Source organism: Hippoglossus hippoglossus, chromosome 3, assembly GCF_009819705.1.
Source record: "Hippoglossus hippoglossus isolate fHipHip1 chromosome 3, fHipHip1.pri, whole genome shotgun sequence".
NCBI lineage: Eukaryota > Metazoa > Chordata > Actinopteri > Pleuronectiformes > Pleuronectidae > Hippoglossus > Hippoglossus hippoglossus.
This window is the reverse complement of record NC_047153.1, coordinates 26658358-26674483: the sequence shown is the minus strand read 5'-3', so window position 1 is coordinate 26674483 and position 16126 is coordinate 26658358. Positions and strand designations below refer to the sequence as shown.

The 16126-nt window shown below is 39.2% G+C and overlaps 1 protein-coding gene across 5 annotated transcripts in view; it reads left to right on the top strand.

The window, feature by feature from the left end:
- The window catches only part of phkb (phosphorylase kinase, beta), a 102007-nt gene that overhangs the window by 9524 nt on the left and 76357 nt on the right, over nucleotides 1-16126 (top strand). For all 5 annotated transcript variants that reach the window (XM_034570793.1, XM_034570802.1, XM_034570775.1 and 2 more), the window contains 2 exons: nucleotides 9325-9463; nucleotides 12875-12974. In XM_034570793.1, the coding sequence (XP_034426684.1) occupies nucleotides 9325-9463; nucleotides 12875-12974 (239 nt within the window). The remainder of the gene's footprint in view (nucleotides 1-9324; nucleotides 9464-12874; nucleotides 12975-16126) is intronic.

Below are 16126 nucleotides of genomic sequence, written 5' to 3'. Positions count from 1 at the left end.
TGAGACGCAGCTTCACCTATATATCCTCCATCATGTGGTAGTTAAAAAGTTATGTTACTTACTCCAGCTTACATTGACTGGACTGTAGTGCTGGATATTAAAGAATTATAGAGCTGACAACTCCCAAAAATCAACAGAATTCCCTATCAGGCAATCCTCTCATCAGAAGGTGGTTCAGATGAGATCGATTTGGGTTTGAGAGAGAGAGAGAGAGGGAGAGAGCACTAGATATAAATAAATTTAAGTATAGAAGTTATATGATTGTGTGTGTGAATGATTCATACTGCAAAGCACTCTGAATAGTTGAAAAGATTAGAAAACCACTATATAAATACAGTCTCGCTACGCACAGGGATGCTCAGGGCTACAAAACCAGTGGAAGTGAATCACAGTTGGAAACAAGTTGCTGTCATTGCCAGATTATAGGATTGTCTAGAAAATGTCACATTAGTTTTTTTCGTCTGTATACAGTTTAGTTTCTCCCATATCAGGTTTGTTTGTACACTTTTATGCTGACGGATGTTTATGATACTTAAGACTCAGTATCCATCAATAATGTCATCGCTGTGAACAGTAGAGAAGAAAAATAACATTTATAGAGATTCAATAATACAAATCACAGCTTTGGGTCAGGATTCAACTGGATTTATTAAATAGATAGATGGAAAATTACAGCTTTGCCAGAAGTAAACTGTTATATTCTCGTGTCATGTTGTTTCATTGTACAAATAATCAGAGTAAAAGTAACTTCCTCTAAACCAGGTGTGTTAGGATTGGGTCATTGTCAATGCGTCCTGAGTGCAAGCTTTGGTTCTGGTCTGGATGAACCGTTTTCTCACATGAACGCATTGCTGGCAGATATGACACAACCCAGTGGTCTGCCCTGATGAAGACAGGGCAGCGTGTGTGTGTGTGTGGTAAATGCTATGGCTGTTTGCTTGGTGGGTATTCATTAGGCTGCATGCGAATGTGTGCTTGGAAAATAACAGAAGACAATAAACGGAGCTTAGTGTACAACAGGTGTAGCCATCAGTAGGAACTGATTTGCTGCTATCAGCGAGCGCAGCGTTGCCTCCAGCATCAGCTGCGTAGCAACTCCATAGATTTGCAGAGAAAAGCCTCCGCCAGATTGCAGTGTGTTGAAAACGCAGCGTCGAACATTGGGCTTGTTTAATTGTTGTGTTGGGTGGCGCCTGGGAGCGCTTGTCCAATTCTAGCGGGGAACAAAGCCAACATTGTTATCGCCAGCACCCAGACCTGCCTGCCAATATACCTGCTTTCTTTCAGTTTCAGGGAGGAAAAGAGGTGGAGAGGGGTGAGGCTGGGATGACAATGACAAATCAAACCAGTTAAATTTTTCCTCCTTTCTCTTTCTTTGTTGTTTTGTTGCAAAGCCGCCCCCCAGCTCAGTGGAAGGCAGCGGTATTAAGCTTATGCAGCTCTTGTGATAGGGGACTTGTTTTCTGTCATCAAGGAAACAATATACAGGGGGAAAGTTTACCCCTATCTCCTCTAGTTCATCTCTCCGTCATCTCCCCTCCTCTTTCCCTCCCTCACCTCTCTATGGTTTCGTATTTATGTGGCAATGTGGCCACACTCCATTGACTCACCCTGCTTGCTGATAATACTGGAGGCAGAAGGCACTATCGCTCCGCCGTCTGGCTCACAGCGATTAAGGAATGGAGAAAAGAAGAAAACTCTTTTTTTTCTTTCTATAGTTTTATTATTTATAGTTATTTTCTGCAAAAACATATGGTTGTCTGAACTTTTTTATTTTCAATATTAGATTCTCTTTCCCTCTATCCTGCTTTTCTTCTTTTTCAACTTATCACTCTCCCCTCACCTTTTTCAGTGTTCAGCCATTTCAGACCAGTTCAATTCTGTTATGTGGCCGTGATTTACTTCCTCAGTTCATAATCCTACGCATGAAATAGTAAAGTAGTTGTTCTCAAAGCAGATCTTTTCATTGACACTTGGATTTTAATTGCCGTTGGATTTGTTTCAGTAAAAACAACTAAATATAAAACAAAATCAGGATAATGCAATCTATGGTTAATGGTGCAAGTTATGACACTATAGTTAAAACAGAAGCAGTTAATTGTAAAAACTTTTAATCACAGAATGGTCTTACTAATGAGATATAGCAAATGAAAATACATTTGAGAAACACATTTCAAAATGCTTAGGTCATGCACATTTACATCAATAACAAGACTAATACCAAATATGGTCAATGTGCAAAATGGAGAACATTGTTGAAAGCTGTCGTTGAACTGTAATGTGCTAATTAGCATATCCATGACATCATCGTGTCATATTTACATGACTGTACATAGCTTATTGTCATATGGCGCAGCCTTGCACAGGATTTAAGTCAAATCACCTTAACCCAACCCTAACACAGTTATAGGAATAGTGCATTTTGGGAAATAATCTAATATGATCTGAATGAGTTTGATATCAGTAACAGTCTGTACATTCAGTTGGGGCATGATGAGCTCAGCATAGTGACTGGTGGCAGGGAGAAACTGCCAGCATACCGGGATCTTTCCAAATGAATAAAAAGCCACCAGTACCTTGTTTGACGATTTACAGTTTGAGTTGTATGCTGTAAATATTTATTGATGAATAACAGCTGGGTGCAGTGTCAATATTGACCGAGGATAACACATCACTAAGCTAGGTGTTTGCCCATATAACATTTTTGATAAGCTAAACATCACCTCTTGCCTCAGCTTTCTCCAGACATGCGATGGATACTGATCTTCTCCTCTCATCCCACCATTGTAAAGAAAGCAAATTTCCCCAAATTATGAATCATTCCTTTAAATAGGTTCATTTTTCCCTCTGAAGGTTTATTTAGCTGTCAGTACTGTCAGCATAGTAGGTTTTTATGGCCAGTGTATTTTTCTTTTCACTAAACCGTAACTCCTGTTTAAGATGTTATATTGAGGGAACATAGCCTCACTAGAAGTAGACACTGGCATGAAGAATGAAAATCACATGTCTGTGTATTTCCAATTTTGGAATCCTGTAGCATCTGCTGTGGAACTGTACAAATGTCATCTTGCTCTTTCCTCAATTGTTTTCTCTTTTCAATCTATTTTGCAGTATTTTTTTTCTCCTTCTCATCATCTTCTCTCATTTTCTCCACCCTGTCAGTGCAGTGAAATGGCCCATTGTGAAAGAGCAGATTGTGTGCGTCTGAGACATTAGCTGCTGATTTAGTGGGACATTAGCTTGATGGATGGCACAAAACTACCAACAACAGTTGATTTGCATTCCAAGAAACTTGGGATCTGAAAATGAACACCGTTCAGCATTCTCATCATTCATGTTCTGCATGTAATGATGACTTCCACAGCACTGTGTCGCAAGATGAAACCATTGCAGTGTCCGAAATCACTCACTTATCACTATATAGTGCGCTATATATGTATATATATACTATATATGTATATATATACTATATATATATATATATATATATATATATATATATATATATATATATATATATATATATATATATATATATATATATATATATATATATATATATATATATATATAGTGAAGTAGGGAATAGTGAGTGAGTGGGTGATTTTGGACACAGCCCATAAATCCCTTATAAGTGCACATTAAGCAGTATCAGAGTACATTAACTCTTCGTCCTGTTATCCCAAAATAATAAGTTTGTCAGTATGCATCATTGATGTAGCAAAGTCAAAGTTTTTATTTTGATTTGTCCTGAGGTAGATCCAGAAAATATGTAGATTCAAGCACAGGCTTTGACTAATAATATAATCTATAACAAATTTGTTCTATAAGAAAATATTTTTTTTGTGACAGATTGGTAATTTTAGAGGAGAATATTATCAAATACTTTTTCTTAATGGAATTGTGGTTACCAATACACACAGCATACTGACATGAACCAGTGTGTGATAGCCAATAGATTTTATGGCCTTTTCCATACTGTCACCATAGCCACAGTAAAACTAGCCTATACCCAATGACTATTAACATATAAGTGCAAGCCAGATAAATGAAGGGTATCGTGTGCGTGTGCGTGTGCGCGTGCGCGTGTGCGTGTGTGTGAGAGAGAGGTGTCTCTAAGCATGTGTATTTACACTTAATTTGCTCTACATTGAGACCAAGTGTCCACACAAGGGCACAAAAATCAATCCGTATATTTGTTTTTGCATGTGGGCCACTTTATATTCAGCGTTCATCTTTTCAAATGCAGTTACTTTAATAAGTCTAGCGTCAAATTCAGTGTGAGGCAGTTGAATCTCTTAAGACTAGTAATACAAATGCGTGTGTACATGTGTGCATGCATGAGTGGGCACTTCATTAGTCTGATACTTGGGTGGTGGACTACCTGAGAGGTTTATTAATAATGTGCCTTATTCACCCCCATCCACCTCTTTTATCTCACTGCCAGTGTGACTGCCACCTTCAATTGACCAATACACACACAAGCAGGCAAACCGATTGACATTCCCGCACCCTGTCTCTCTCCCAGTACCCATTACTTTGATGCTTTTTATTTACACACACACACGCACGGACAGCCGCACGCACATGCCTACAGACACACACACACACTCTCTCTTTTTTGTTTCTTTACACACACAATCTTCTCTATCTCTATTTCCCCTCTTCTCTGTCTCCTCCCATCTCTCTCTATCATTCTCCTTCTCTCTGACTCTCTTTTTCTCTGTAGCAAACAACAGTGCAGAATGGATGTCCCCTTCATTTGCACCGGCATAATATTCTGATGAAAAATGAAGTGATCCCTCCAGACAGATTAGTCATCAGTGAGGAGACCTCTGCAGGAGAGAAGGATATGAGTGTGTGTGTGCTTGTGTCTCTGTGTGTTTGTGAAATAGATAAATTACTTTCCCGGAGGCCTTCTGTTTGAGTATGTAATATTTCAGCATATATTATTGGAGACTATGATCTATTAGCAGTAAGAGCTTTCCTTCATTGTCCTCTGCTCAGTAACTAATGCCCAGCATGAACTTTGGTGAACTTGAACCATCTTAGTTTATCTTGGCTCGTCAGTTTAGTGCAGTCAGAAAGTCATATCCCTGGCGGAAGTGACCTTATTATGCACTGGAGAGCTTTCCAGTCATTTTGATTACACCAGCAATAATGAATAGGTGTTAGTCCCTTAAAGTTGATAATGCTAGCCCTGCACAGTAGGAATTCAAACCTATTTTACCGTTCCACCCTCACCCCACTAAGTATTCATCTGATCAAGAGATGTCAAAACAACTAAATTATCTTGTGGGCTGAACATAATATTCCAGCTCTCAGTTATTATGTAACTGCTGTTTCTGGGCTCTGCAGGACCTTATTTCAATGTATTCATTTATGTAGCCTGGTTGGTTTCTTACCTAAATATGTAAATGTTCTTTTATATGGACATTATCAAACTAGTACTGGGCAGTTTCAAATGAGAAAAAAAGTGACATTATATTATAGTCTATTTTGAGATTTTGGGCTATTTTGCTTCTAAAACGTGTTTTCTTCCAGACTATGAGGAAATAAAACATCCCTAATACACCTTTTGTATCAATCACAATACAAATCTTTGAAAGGCCATTTTCTGTAACACCTAACTTTCCAGATATATCCCTGTCTATATTCTGAAGGTCTGTATTGAGAGGTTTTGTTCATACATAATTCATAACCAGATTTTTTGGGGGGTAAAACATGGGGGTAATTTATTTTGTTGCTGTTGTCGCAAATCATTTTTACATTTTGAATTTTGGTTATTTTGAATTATAAAACAATATAAAACAGTTCATAATAGTCTGAAGTGAGGACTAGAGTTAGTTAGTAAGGAGAAGAAGTGCATCAATTATTAAAAACCCCCAATGGGAATAAGCTTTGTAATGTTGTTCATATGACCGTATGGTGTTATGATACAAGACATATAATGAGAGAAATAAGCAGTTCATGTCATGGTTGAATATTTCCATCTTGGTCACTGTAGTTTGCAAGCTATGTTTGCTAAGTCAGAGCTGGCAATCAGAACCAAGGTTTATCTGACATTAGCAGTTTGATAAAGTAATGAAGATGAAGACTCATGTTATTCATAACGATTATGTTACAAACATTGTGGAGAGTGAAACATACATACATCACCATTTTGATACTTTGATTTGACGGCAACCTTGTACAATTCACTCTTCCTCACCCTTTTGAGTTGGTTTCTGGTTGCTCCCTATTTTCACCGCCACATTGTGTAGCATACAATAGCTACCAAAATATAAAACAAGCAGTGGATTGCGTGTGTGATGATGCAGAGTCGCAGCTGCAGGCGAGCGGCTGAGAGGTGGGTGGAGATAGAGGTGGAATTAATTTGCATAATTATAGATTAGCAAAAAGTTAATGAGGCAATGAGTTACCTCCAAGACATTTTATGGTTGTGATGGGATTCTTTTCAAAACAAGCTTCTAAATATATAATTTCAAGGAACAGAGAAGATTTTTAGGGAGAGAAACTGGTCTCCAGCCATGCTAGTGGCTTTAATTAGACATAGTAGCAATTTTAGCTAAATGCTAATACCAGCACATGCACTAGTATGCTCATAATGACAAGGTAGGGTCATTAGTAATATAGATATTTGGTCATAAACCTCAATGAAAATTCAGCTGGTATCATTTACGTTATTACAATTAATCCTAAGGGAGACAAGTCTGTGCTATTTTTCATGGTAATTTTCCCAATAGTTGTCATATTTCAGTCACATTAAAATGTTTAATTCAAATGTGGCACTAGAGGAAAGTCAGGGGAGCAAGTCAAGTTCCCTTACACTGATTTAATTAATTTATCAGGTTATCGTGAACTTGCTCCAGTAAACAGATTCTGTCACTATCATGTAAGCAGTAAAACCGGTGTCTGTGATGAGGTAGCATCTGGCACCAGCCAGAGCTCTCTATGGGAACACATATTTCTTGGCTATGTATACTATAACCATGTTTCTAATCGTCTAAGTACACATGACAAAGTCGACAGTAAAAGTAACCTGGAGGTGGGTGAGATAGATCATGACATGGAGTCATGTGTTCTAGCATTTACAGTTATTCCAAGAATATCTCATGAAGTCAAATACACTGGCACAATGACGAAAAGCTTCTGTGAGGAAGCTAAAATAAGAAGGCTTTCAAAATAAAGTCAGTTTTAAGTTTATGGGAGGAATCTAATTAATGACATGCTGCATGTTTAAGTGGATTTTTTGGGGTTTATTTACTCTCGTGACGTGAATGTCTTCACAAAATCTGTTTCCCAAAGGCTTCATAGGAGTTACGTGCAGGTAATATTGACCTGTACTATTTAAGTTGTAGTTGACTGTTAGTTATAGTCTTATTTCATATTAACTAGCCATGTCGTTTTTCCTCAGGCAATTGTCAAGGAGCAAGATGTTGGGTTAAAGTTTGTTCTCGAGGTGCAAACATGCACCACGCATGTTTCCTTGGTTGATTTCTTCATTTCCACCCTGATACTAGTGCAGAAGTTGAGAAAGACCAAAGTTTATTCAATATTATATTTGTTAACTGTTTTAAACACGTGTAAGAATAGCTAAGTCTCCCAGAGAGAGATCAGAGGTCAGGGTCAGCTACAGAACTCCACTGGAGCTGGAATGGGGTCAGCATGTTTTTCTTTTCGAAGTTGCTTCATCAGAGGAGAGGAATAATAATTATCTCACGCTACTGAGATGAGCTGTTTTGACAAATGAAAGTAACTGTTCCTGCTTACAGTCATGTGAGTCAAGTCTGGAACTGGTGCTAACATATCTGTCTTGCCAGTGTGAGGCAAAACACTGACATGGACAAAACTGCCTCTTTTCAGCTTGTGCAGTCACAATATAAGTGCACTGAAGTTAAAAGATTATATTCTTCAGATAATTATAAATTTTCTTCACTGTTGCAGCCATTTACACTTTTCACAGTTCACACTTTGCTCAATTTAAATAGGCATTCATCTGTTATCACACTGCATCTGTTGTCACATTTGCACAGCGCATGTTGTAAATGTCTACATAACACAAACTGAACGAGCTCCAAGTGACTTTATTACATGAACTTAGGTTTACTTTGATAAAAACAGAAAAGTTGCAGCCTTTTTATGCCTGTGCACCAGCGACAGCCATTGCTGGAGGCTATATGTTTTCATGTTGTCCGTTTGTCCCACTCTCTTAAATGAAATAGCATATCACAGGAATGCCATGAGGGAATTTCTTGAAATTTGGCCCAAATGTTCCCTAGGACTGAAAGATGAAACGGTAATTCAAGAATTAATTAGCTTATTAGGACAAAATACACTTAATACATTTTATTAAATCCCTTCAACGTCTTTACTATATGAGTCTGGACTATAGACTGTATATAAAGAGGAACGACGTGTCTCGACTTCCTCCCGCTATCCTGAAATGTAGCCGAAGTATCCAGGATAAGATCACCGCTATCTTGTTCATTGGGAGCCAGAGTCTGCACAGTAGTGTTCGGGGAATGGAGCCGCGGTTGCGATGTCTCATTGATGCACACACTCATACAATCTTGAGTCAGTCTCAGCTGTCAATCATGATGTTTCACAACAATTTTATAGAATCAGATAACTAATTAAAACCAATTTAGTGGAAAAATTTACACTTGAGCATACATCAGTGTTATAAGAGTTACCTAAAATGACAGAAACCATCTTTGGGGGAAAAAAATTGGACGTGTACATTTACTTTTTGGCCCGTGTTCCATGCATTTAAATGGAGGAGATGGGGATCTATGACCTACACTGCAGCCAGGCACCAGGTGCTGACCAAGACGCTTTGTCTTCACTTTTGTGACTGTCGTCCATCTAACCAGTCTGGACAGTGAACTGCATCTTATGTGGTGGGTGGAGGGATACAACCACAAGATGATAATTCTAGTTCTAGATTGAATTGAACCAAAAAGTATGATTTAACTACAATTATTTGAATATGCATAAAATGTACAGTAGCTGCATCTAAACACTGGATCAAAAAGAGGTTGTTTAGGTGTGATGGGAGTGATGCTCCTTCTGCGTAGCAGTAAAAACAGACAAAATAAGGTCATGTAATGTGTGTGTGTGCTCTCGAAAACAGTACTGTCAGTAAAGACTGGAACTGAATAACCTACTGTCACTTTAGTTTGGTAAAGTCTGACGGAGCAGTGCTTACTGGCTTGTTGTGTTACATGTGCTTTCTTCACTGGTGTTTTAACTAATAAGGGAACCATTACTATTCATGCAAGAACTGTTGAGTCACAACTTCTGCTTTCTCTCTTCATCTAGTCAAGACAACCATTCTGAACTACCAGAGTCCCACCACAGGCCTTTTCCCTGTCAAAACATGCTCCGAGTGCAAAGAGGCCAAGGTCCGGGACTCCCTGTATTGTGCTGCTGGTGCCTGGGCCCTGGCCATGGCCTACAGGTTAGTGTATGATGTACACACACATGCACAATGAACAATAAACCCTGTCTTTATGGTACGCAGCCTATCTCATACAGATTTATTTTAGAGCTGAACACTGTCCATTGCAGACATACACAAAAGAAAGACTTTCATTCTTTCTGACTTTCAGCCAGCAAGATTTTTCAGACTAAAACAACAGTATATTTTAGTAGCTAATGCTAGCTAGTCTATTGTTATGCATAATATTGTGCTAAAATGCTGAGGGTAAAGCTATATACCTCAGACAAAAAGCATTTGGATTAAGACTAACCACTTTGTTTGGTGAATAATAAAATATCAATGACAAAGAATAACTTACCAAATTTAACAGGGTGATAAATGATGCAACAGACATTAGTATATTTGCCACACCATGTGTGATAATACGATGTGTGTGGTAAGGGTGGAACGTAGTCCACCTTTCCATCATTGCTGCAAAAGTGATGTGAAAGAAACACTGAAGTGGACAAATATCACTTCTGATACATTCATCGAACATAATGTGGAAAACAGACCAAGAATCAACAGTTACATCAGTTTACAATCATTATTTCACAATATTCTCCCCCATATCCCTTTGTCTTGAACTTATGGTTTTGTTAAACTCTCAGTAAGTTTCACACTTACTGACCCTGATCTTCAATCTGCCTCTGTGATTTGAAGGTTTTACCTTTTAAGCACACTTTCATTATTGGTTCGAGGAGAATAATTTCACTGAGAAGAATCAAGGCCCCCAAATTCCTTTAGCAACTGTCCCCACTCTTGATGCCTGCAGTGATTAGTCTCTAAGAAATTCCACAAAATGAGTATCTAATACGACAGAGAAAGAAAGTGGAGGAGTGGATGGAAAGAAAGATACGGAGGGAGAGCGAGAGAGACTGAAGGAGAAGATATAAGGCAGGAGTTGGAGGGTAAGGTGGGCAGAGGGAGGAATCAAGCGAAATGAGAGATGAGAGAGCGAGAGTGAAGAAATGAGATTGAGGGGGAAGACAGGGGTAAAAATAGAGTGTACCGCAGTGATGTGACCAGCGGCAGATCCCAGTCATCAGTCATGGCTGCCTCCTATTAGAATTGTCACTGGGATTTAATTAAGATTATTCTCATCTGACAGGCTTGGCTAGTGCCATTACTTACTTCACGCCCAGCTGCTGTGGGTATATGTTCAAGTGTGTGAGAGTCAATGACTAAACTGGCAGTAGGATTTGCCACAAACTTCTTCTCTAAGTAGCCATGGTACGTTTTTATCCACTACCGTGTCCAGTCACATTTAATTATTTCTTTTATGACTTTTTATGCATTATAACTTTTTAATGGGGGCTGGGCTGTTTTTTAACCTGACTGACACGCGTTGTATTTTTCTGATTAATTGTAATTAAATTAAAAGAGCTGGGTATGTTCCCGCAACCCCCCGGTCACTCGAGGATCATCTCATGCATATTAGATGCTTGTACTGTGGGAACAGGACGTTGGGAGATGAAAAGCCGCCTGCTTTACCCTCTGCCTGCAATCAGTTTTGATGTGGAGGGTCACATTTAAAAGACAGCATGATTAATGCACCGCATAGCACTGAAATTCAAACAGGTTTCACTTCAGTGGTTTGGCTTTCCTTTGTCGATATCCAAAGTCATTATTGGGATGACCTTTGTCATGTGCATTTCAGATCCGCCAGCCCTGACAGGAATATACTGACTGCCACCGCAGCCATAATTGATTGATTTTTGAGTGATATGTTGCCAAGATTACTCTCTTATAATCTACACCGCAAATCTAGTCCACAAGTGATTTTATTACTGTAGCTTGTCTTTTCACTCAGAAATTGTAATGATACGCCTGTTAGCATAGTATAGGTTTAAGGCTTTACAAATTGCACAATGGTTTTTTTAAGCCATTGTTGCATGCCACTGATGAGATTTTTAGGCAGTCTACCTTAGAAATATTGCTTGCAAAGTAGCAGGAAAGTAAGAGTATGGATTCTTTTGAAGTTGCTCACATAGAACGAAGATCTATTGTCAGTAGAGAGGGCCTTCCATATTGTCGGACCCATGGCTTCAAATCACCTTTTATTTATGTATATGATCACGTGTGAAGGTGAGGAGACCTGCAGTTGGTAGCCTTGCAACACCGTTCTGGTCCTTGAACCACCAGAAGACAGTGGCATCTTACAAACCAATAAAGAGGAGTAAGCATGTACTCACATGAAATGACAGGCTACTCATTCATTGGACAGGTGAACGGACTGCACTGGATAGTAAGCACTATGTAGACAGACAGCGTCTTCAGCTTTATTTATTTATCTTTGCTGATGGACACATCTAGCCCATGAAGCAATAACTACTGTTAATAATTTTTTTTTTGAGACTGTAACTGGACCTTATATTTGAGATTCTCCTTCAGCTGTACTCCGGTCCAGTTGTTTGGTCCACACCAAAGTTAAATTGAAAGATTCCACACCAGACCAGGAAAACAAAACCAACCCAAACTCTGAAATGCACCGGACTTTGGTTGAGCACCCTAATACTACTGCTATGCTCATTGTACAAAGTCACATTTTTGTCAATATTAAATCCAACAGGTTTACTTCTTCTGCAAATGATGAATTATCTCCCAAAGTGTTCAATGCAAACAATTAAACTGTAAGACCAACTTTCTTGTTCACCACCTACATTTACTGTTACCAAGTTTACATTACTGTTACTCTATGCAATAATCCAACCACTGTGAGATGCTGTGCAATTTTTCAGACTTGTAATCTTTCTTTTTTTTTATGGCTTTTTATGGCTTTAGGTCTTGTCTATAATGTCTATTTTTGTTGTGTTAAGTTACTTTCCTTATTATATTTGCACATGGAGCTGGGAAAAACACAGTTTCTGTCTGCTGTGCACGTCTTGTTGTATGGTCTGAAAGACAATAAAGTTAATTTATTTTTATTTAATCCAACGAAAGTAGTTTAGAAAATGTGGTTTGTTGTAGCAGCCATATTTTTTGTATTTGTCCATATTTTTTGTATTTGTTTGGGTGGGACTATATGGGCCGCTCACCTAGTGGCTGTCACATTTGGTCAGTCTGTCAATGTCAGAATGATGGCTTTGGAATTATGGAGAAATTTTGGAACTGTTTTAGTTTTTTGGGGTTTAATGATTAAGTTAACATTTAAACATGCCGTAAGTGCATCTTGAAAACGTCATCTCTTGAAGGCATTACTCTCTGATGTCTTGTCTGCAGCCTGTCTGATCCTCTGACTGCTGATTGCCTTATTTACTTAGTTAAAAACATATTACCATTAGAGAGAAAAAAAAAACACTATAATAATAAGACCAGCTATTCATTGTTATCTTTTAAAAACACTGTGTCCTCCCCTCATCTGTTCTCCCTCTTTTCTCTGCTGTGCAGACGCATTGATGACAACATGGGGCGAACCCATGAGTTGGAGCATTCTGCCATCAAGTGTATGAGAGGGATCCTCTACTGCTACATGAGACAGGCTGATAAGGTGAGTTTTTTAACCAGCCTTCACTCAGCTCTTGCCTTCACACTGCGTGTTTGCAGAAAAGCACCTCGCAATTACATGCTGTATTACAGATCAAAGTCGTATTTCCAGAGCTGCTATTCATCAAAGCCACTCAGAGCTGGAGCACTGGACACATCTGGTTCCTCTTTCATATCATAACAAAATGACAATGGGAGTCGGTTGCTTTAGTCCTAAGGGCTTAATAACCAACAATCTGTTAATTGCCAAAGACTTTAGCTCTGAAGGGGAAAATTTCACGCCGCGTCTGTTGCAGACTGTGAATGAGAAATTGCGAAACTAACCATTTTATGCACCTAAAGCAGAACCAAGTATATCCATTGTATGCTGGTTTTTGATTCTTCACGAGCAACATCTTTAAACAGAGCGACCTGCTGTGCCACTGTGTATGTGCATGTGTACAGTGTTTGCCTTTGAAAGCCTTTGTGTTTCATTTTGCTTCGACCTTGACGACCTAATTTAGGGGAGAGCTTTCCTGTGTCTTAATTACAAAGCTGCGTTTACACAGTTAATTACACAGAGCAGCTTTCGTTACAGGCCTGTCTCCAACACTTACTGAGAACATGGCATTTTTAATGGAGACGTGACACAGGGCCACTGCGGAGCAAATATCCCTGAGCAAATACAGCAGCTGGTCCCCGCTGTCATCCTATATAATGGTATAAGGAACCAAGGTAGTCTCCTTCAGACTGAGTTTTAGAAAGTTTATTTTTTTTCTATTTCTTTTGATGAAGACGTAGTATGAGTAGTGACTCATACCAACTACGTGGGAGTTGGTGGAGTTAATTTTTGCTCAGGGACCCCCACTGTGCATAGAAAGTATAAAGCGATGCAGATGCTGGTACAGAAGTACAGAAGTATAAAGTCATTCCTCAGATAGAAACCTAAGAAATAACATTAATTGAAACAACAAATATGTTTGCACAAAACATAATCGGACTGTAATTGGGTTCTCTATAACTGTAATTATATACATATATACAATTATATGGAGACTCACAGTGAGGTTTTTGAGAGCAGGTGGACCCAAATGCAGGAGCGAGGCAGGAGGCTGGTCCAACTCATAAAAAACTGAATTTAATGAAAACATAAGATATGGGGCAGGGCCGGCAGGAAACAAAAAGGCAAACTCAAACTGTTCAGAACAAAAACAAGGCAGGATAAGAAACTTGAAGCTGACAGAGACAAAACCGGCAGTGACTAAACTGACAGCAACTAATCAGATGACTCTGCAAAGACAGAACTGAGGACTTGACTTAAATACAAACTGAAGTGATTGCAAACTAGAGACAGGCGGCACATGACAAACAGGTGAAGCAAATCAAGGCAACAAACAAAACTAAAGTGGAAAACATAAAGGCAGGAAGTAAAACACAAACACATGAGGGAGATTAGAACTCCAAAATAAAACACAAATCTAAACACATAAACCCTGGTTAAGGTCAATAGACCAAAGAGTCCATTAAAAATAACCAAAATAGTCTTCGGGGTCAGGGCAGAATCATGAAATGATCTTGCAATATAATATCCATACGTAGTGACCTCAGCATTATAATATTTCTCTACTGTTACGTTTAGGCAATCACATATGTTTTTTTATCTAGCTTTATTTAAGAGTATGGTCTATCAGTTTCAGAGCAGACATTTCATACGGCAGCAGCATGAGCATGAGAAGAGCTGAAGCTGGAGGGCAGGAAGTTTGAGCACAAGCAGGGTATATTTGAGTGCGAGTGCAGGGTTTTGAGGGAGAGCATTACAAAATCAACAAGTCCTGATCTAAAACTGAAAGACCATGCTCTTGAATAAAGATAGGAAGTAATAACATACTTACTGCATTTGTTTCATGTTTGAGGAAGATTGTGGTCTGGTTTTATACAGAAATAAGTTTACCACAGTGTGTACATGTCTAGATAATCACAAAGCAACTCCACTGCTGTTAATAAATGTAGTCTAGGTAGATTTTCCAACTTTTTCAGAAGTGCCTTCAATAATTTTAACCGTAGGTGTCTTCCTCTAGAGTAAAAAGCCTTATTCCTGACTCCCTTCTGTCTGAACTCCTGCAATTATCTTGGCTCTGTCCCCATTTAGTCATCATTGAATATTCAGAAATTACAAGCAGCAGCCTGGTAATTGGTTTGATGAGATTGAATCATTTTTTTGTTGGCTATAGATGCAAAATAAATGCATTAAGGTGGACTTGTACAATAACCTATTACTGTGTGGGGCAGCAGGCATTTCCTCTAATTTGAACCTTGTAATGGTGTATTGCAGCACTTGAAAGAATAAGCAACATGTGGGGCAATTCAGAATGTCCTGCGAGTATAGAGCCACTTGACTCTGTGGCTCGGCTTGGACAGAAATCTGAGAGACATAGACAAAAAAGTAGGTTTTACATGAGCATAAACAACAGTACCTAGTGTAAGCTGCTGACAGAGGTAGCTCTCTATCTCCCTCTCAGTCACACACACACATTAGGCGCTGTGGGATGGCAGGAAGTGGAGCAGTTTAGGTAAAAGTGGGACAGAGGGTCTCCACTATGACCGACTTGGAGGCAAAGCGAGAGAGGGAAAGGTGGGCAGAGGGAGTGTGCCAGAGGAAAGAACAAGAGGAAAGCATGGGAGTCTGAGAAAATGAGAGCAAGAGGGACAACAAAGACAGAGAAGGGTGAATAATCGAAAGTACTAGGAGAAGAGAGGTAGAAGTGAGGAGCAACGGAGGGTGGGAGGTAGAATGAAAAATGAAGTCTGCGATGGGGGACTTGACGATGGAGAGAGGTGGGGGGAAGAGAAACAAACGAGGTAAAAATGGGACAAAGGGCCAATTATTTATAACTCTGTGCGATGGGGCTGGCGGCCTAGACGTGATTCAGTGTGTAGTCGAGTCCATGCGGCAAACACACACATACAGCCACCAACAAACCACTGCACACAAAAACACAACTCAACATGTTGATTGGCCCTTATCTGCTTCATAGCAGTCTGTGTTATGTTGAACAGTATATCAGCCCGGGTTATTGTTCACAGCACAGGCACATGGCTGACTGTTCCAGTTCATTTCATGTGAGAAACAACATATTATGTGTGTCACTGGTGTGGTTGTGGATTCATGCATTCCTG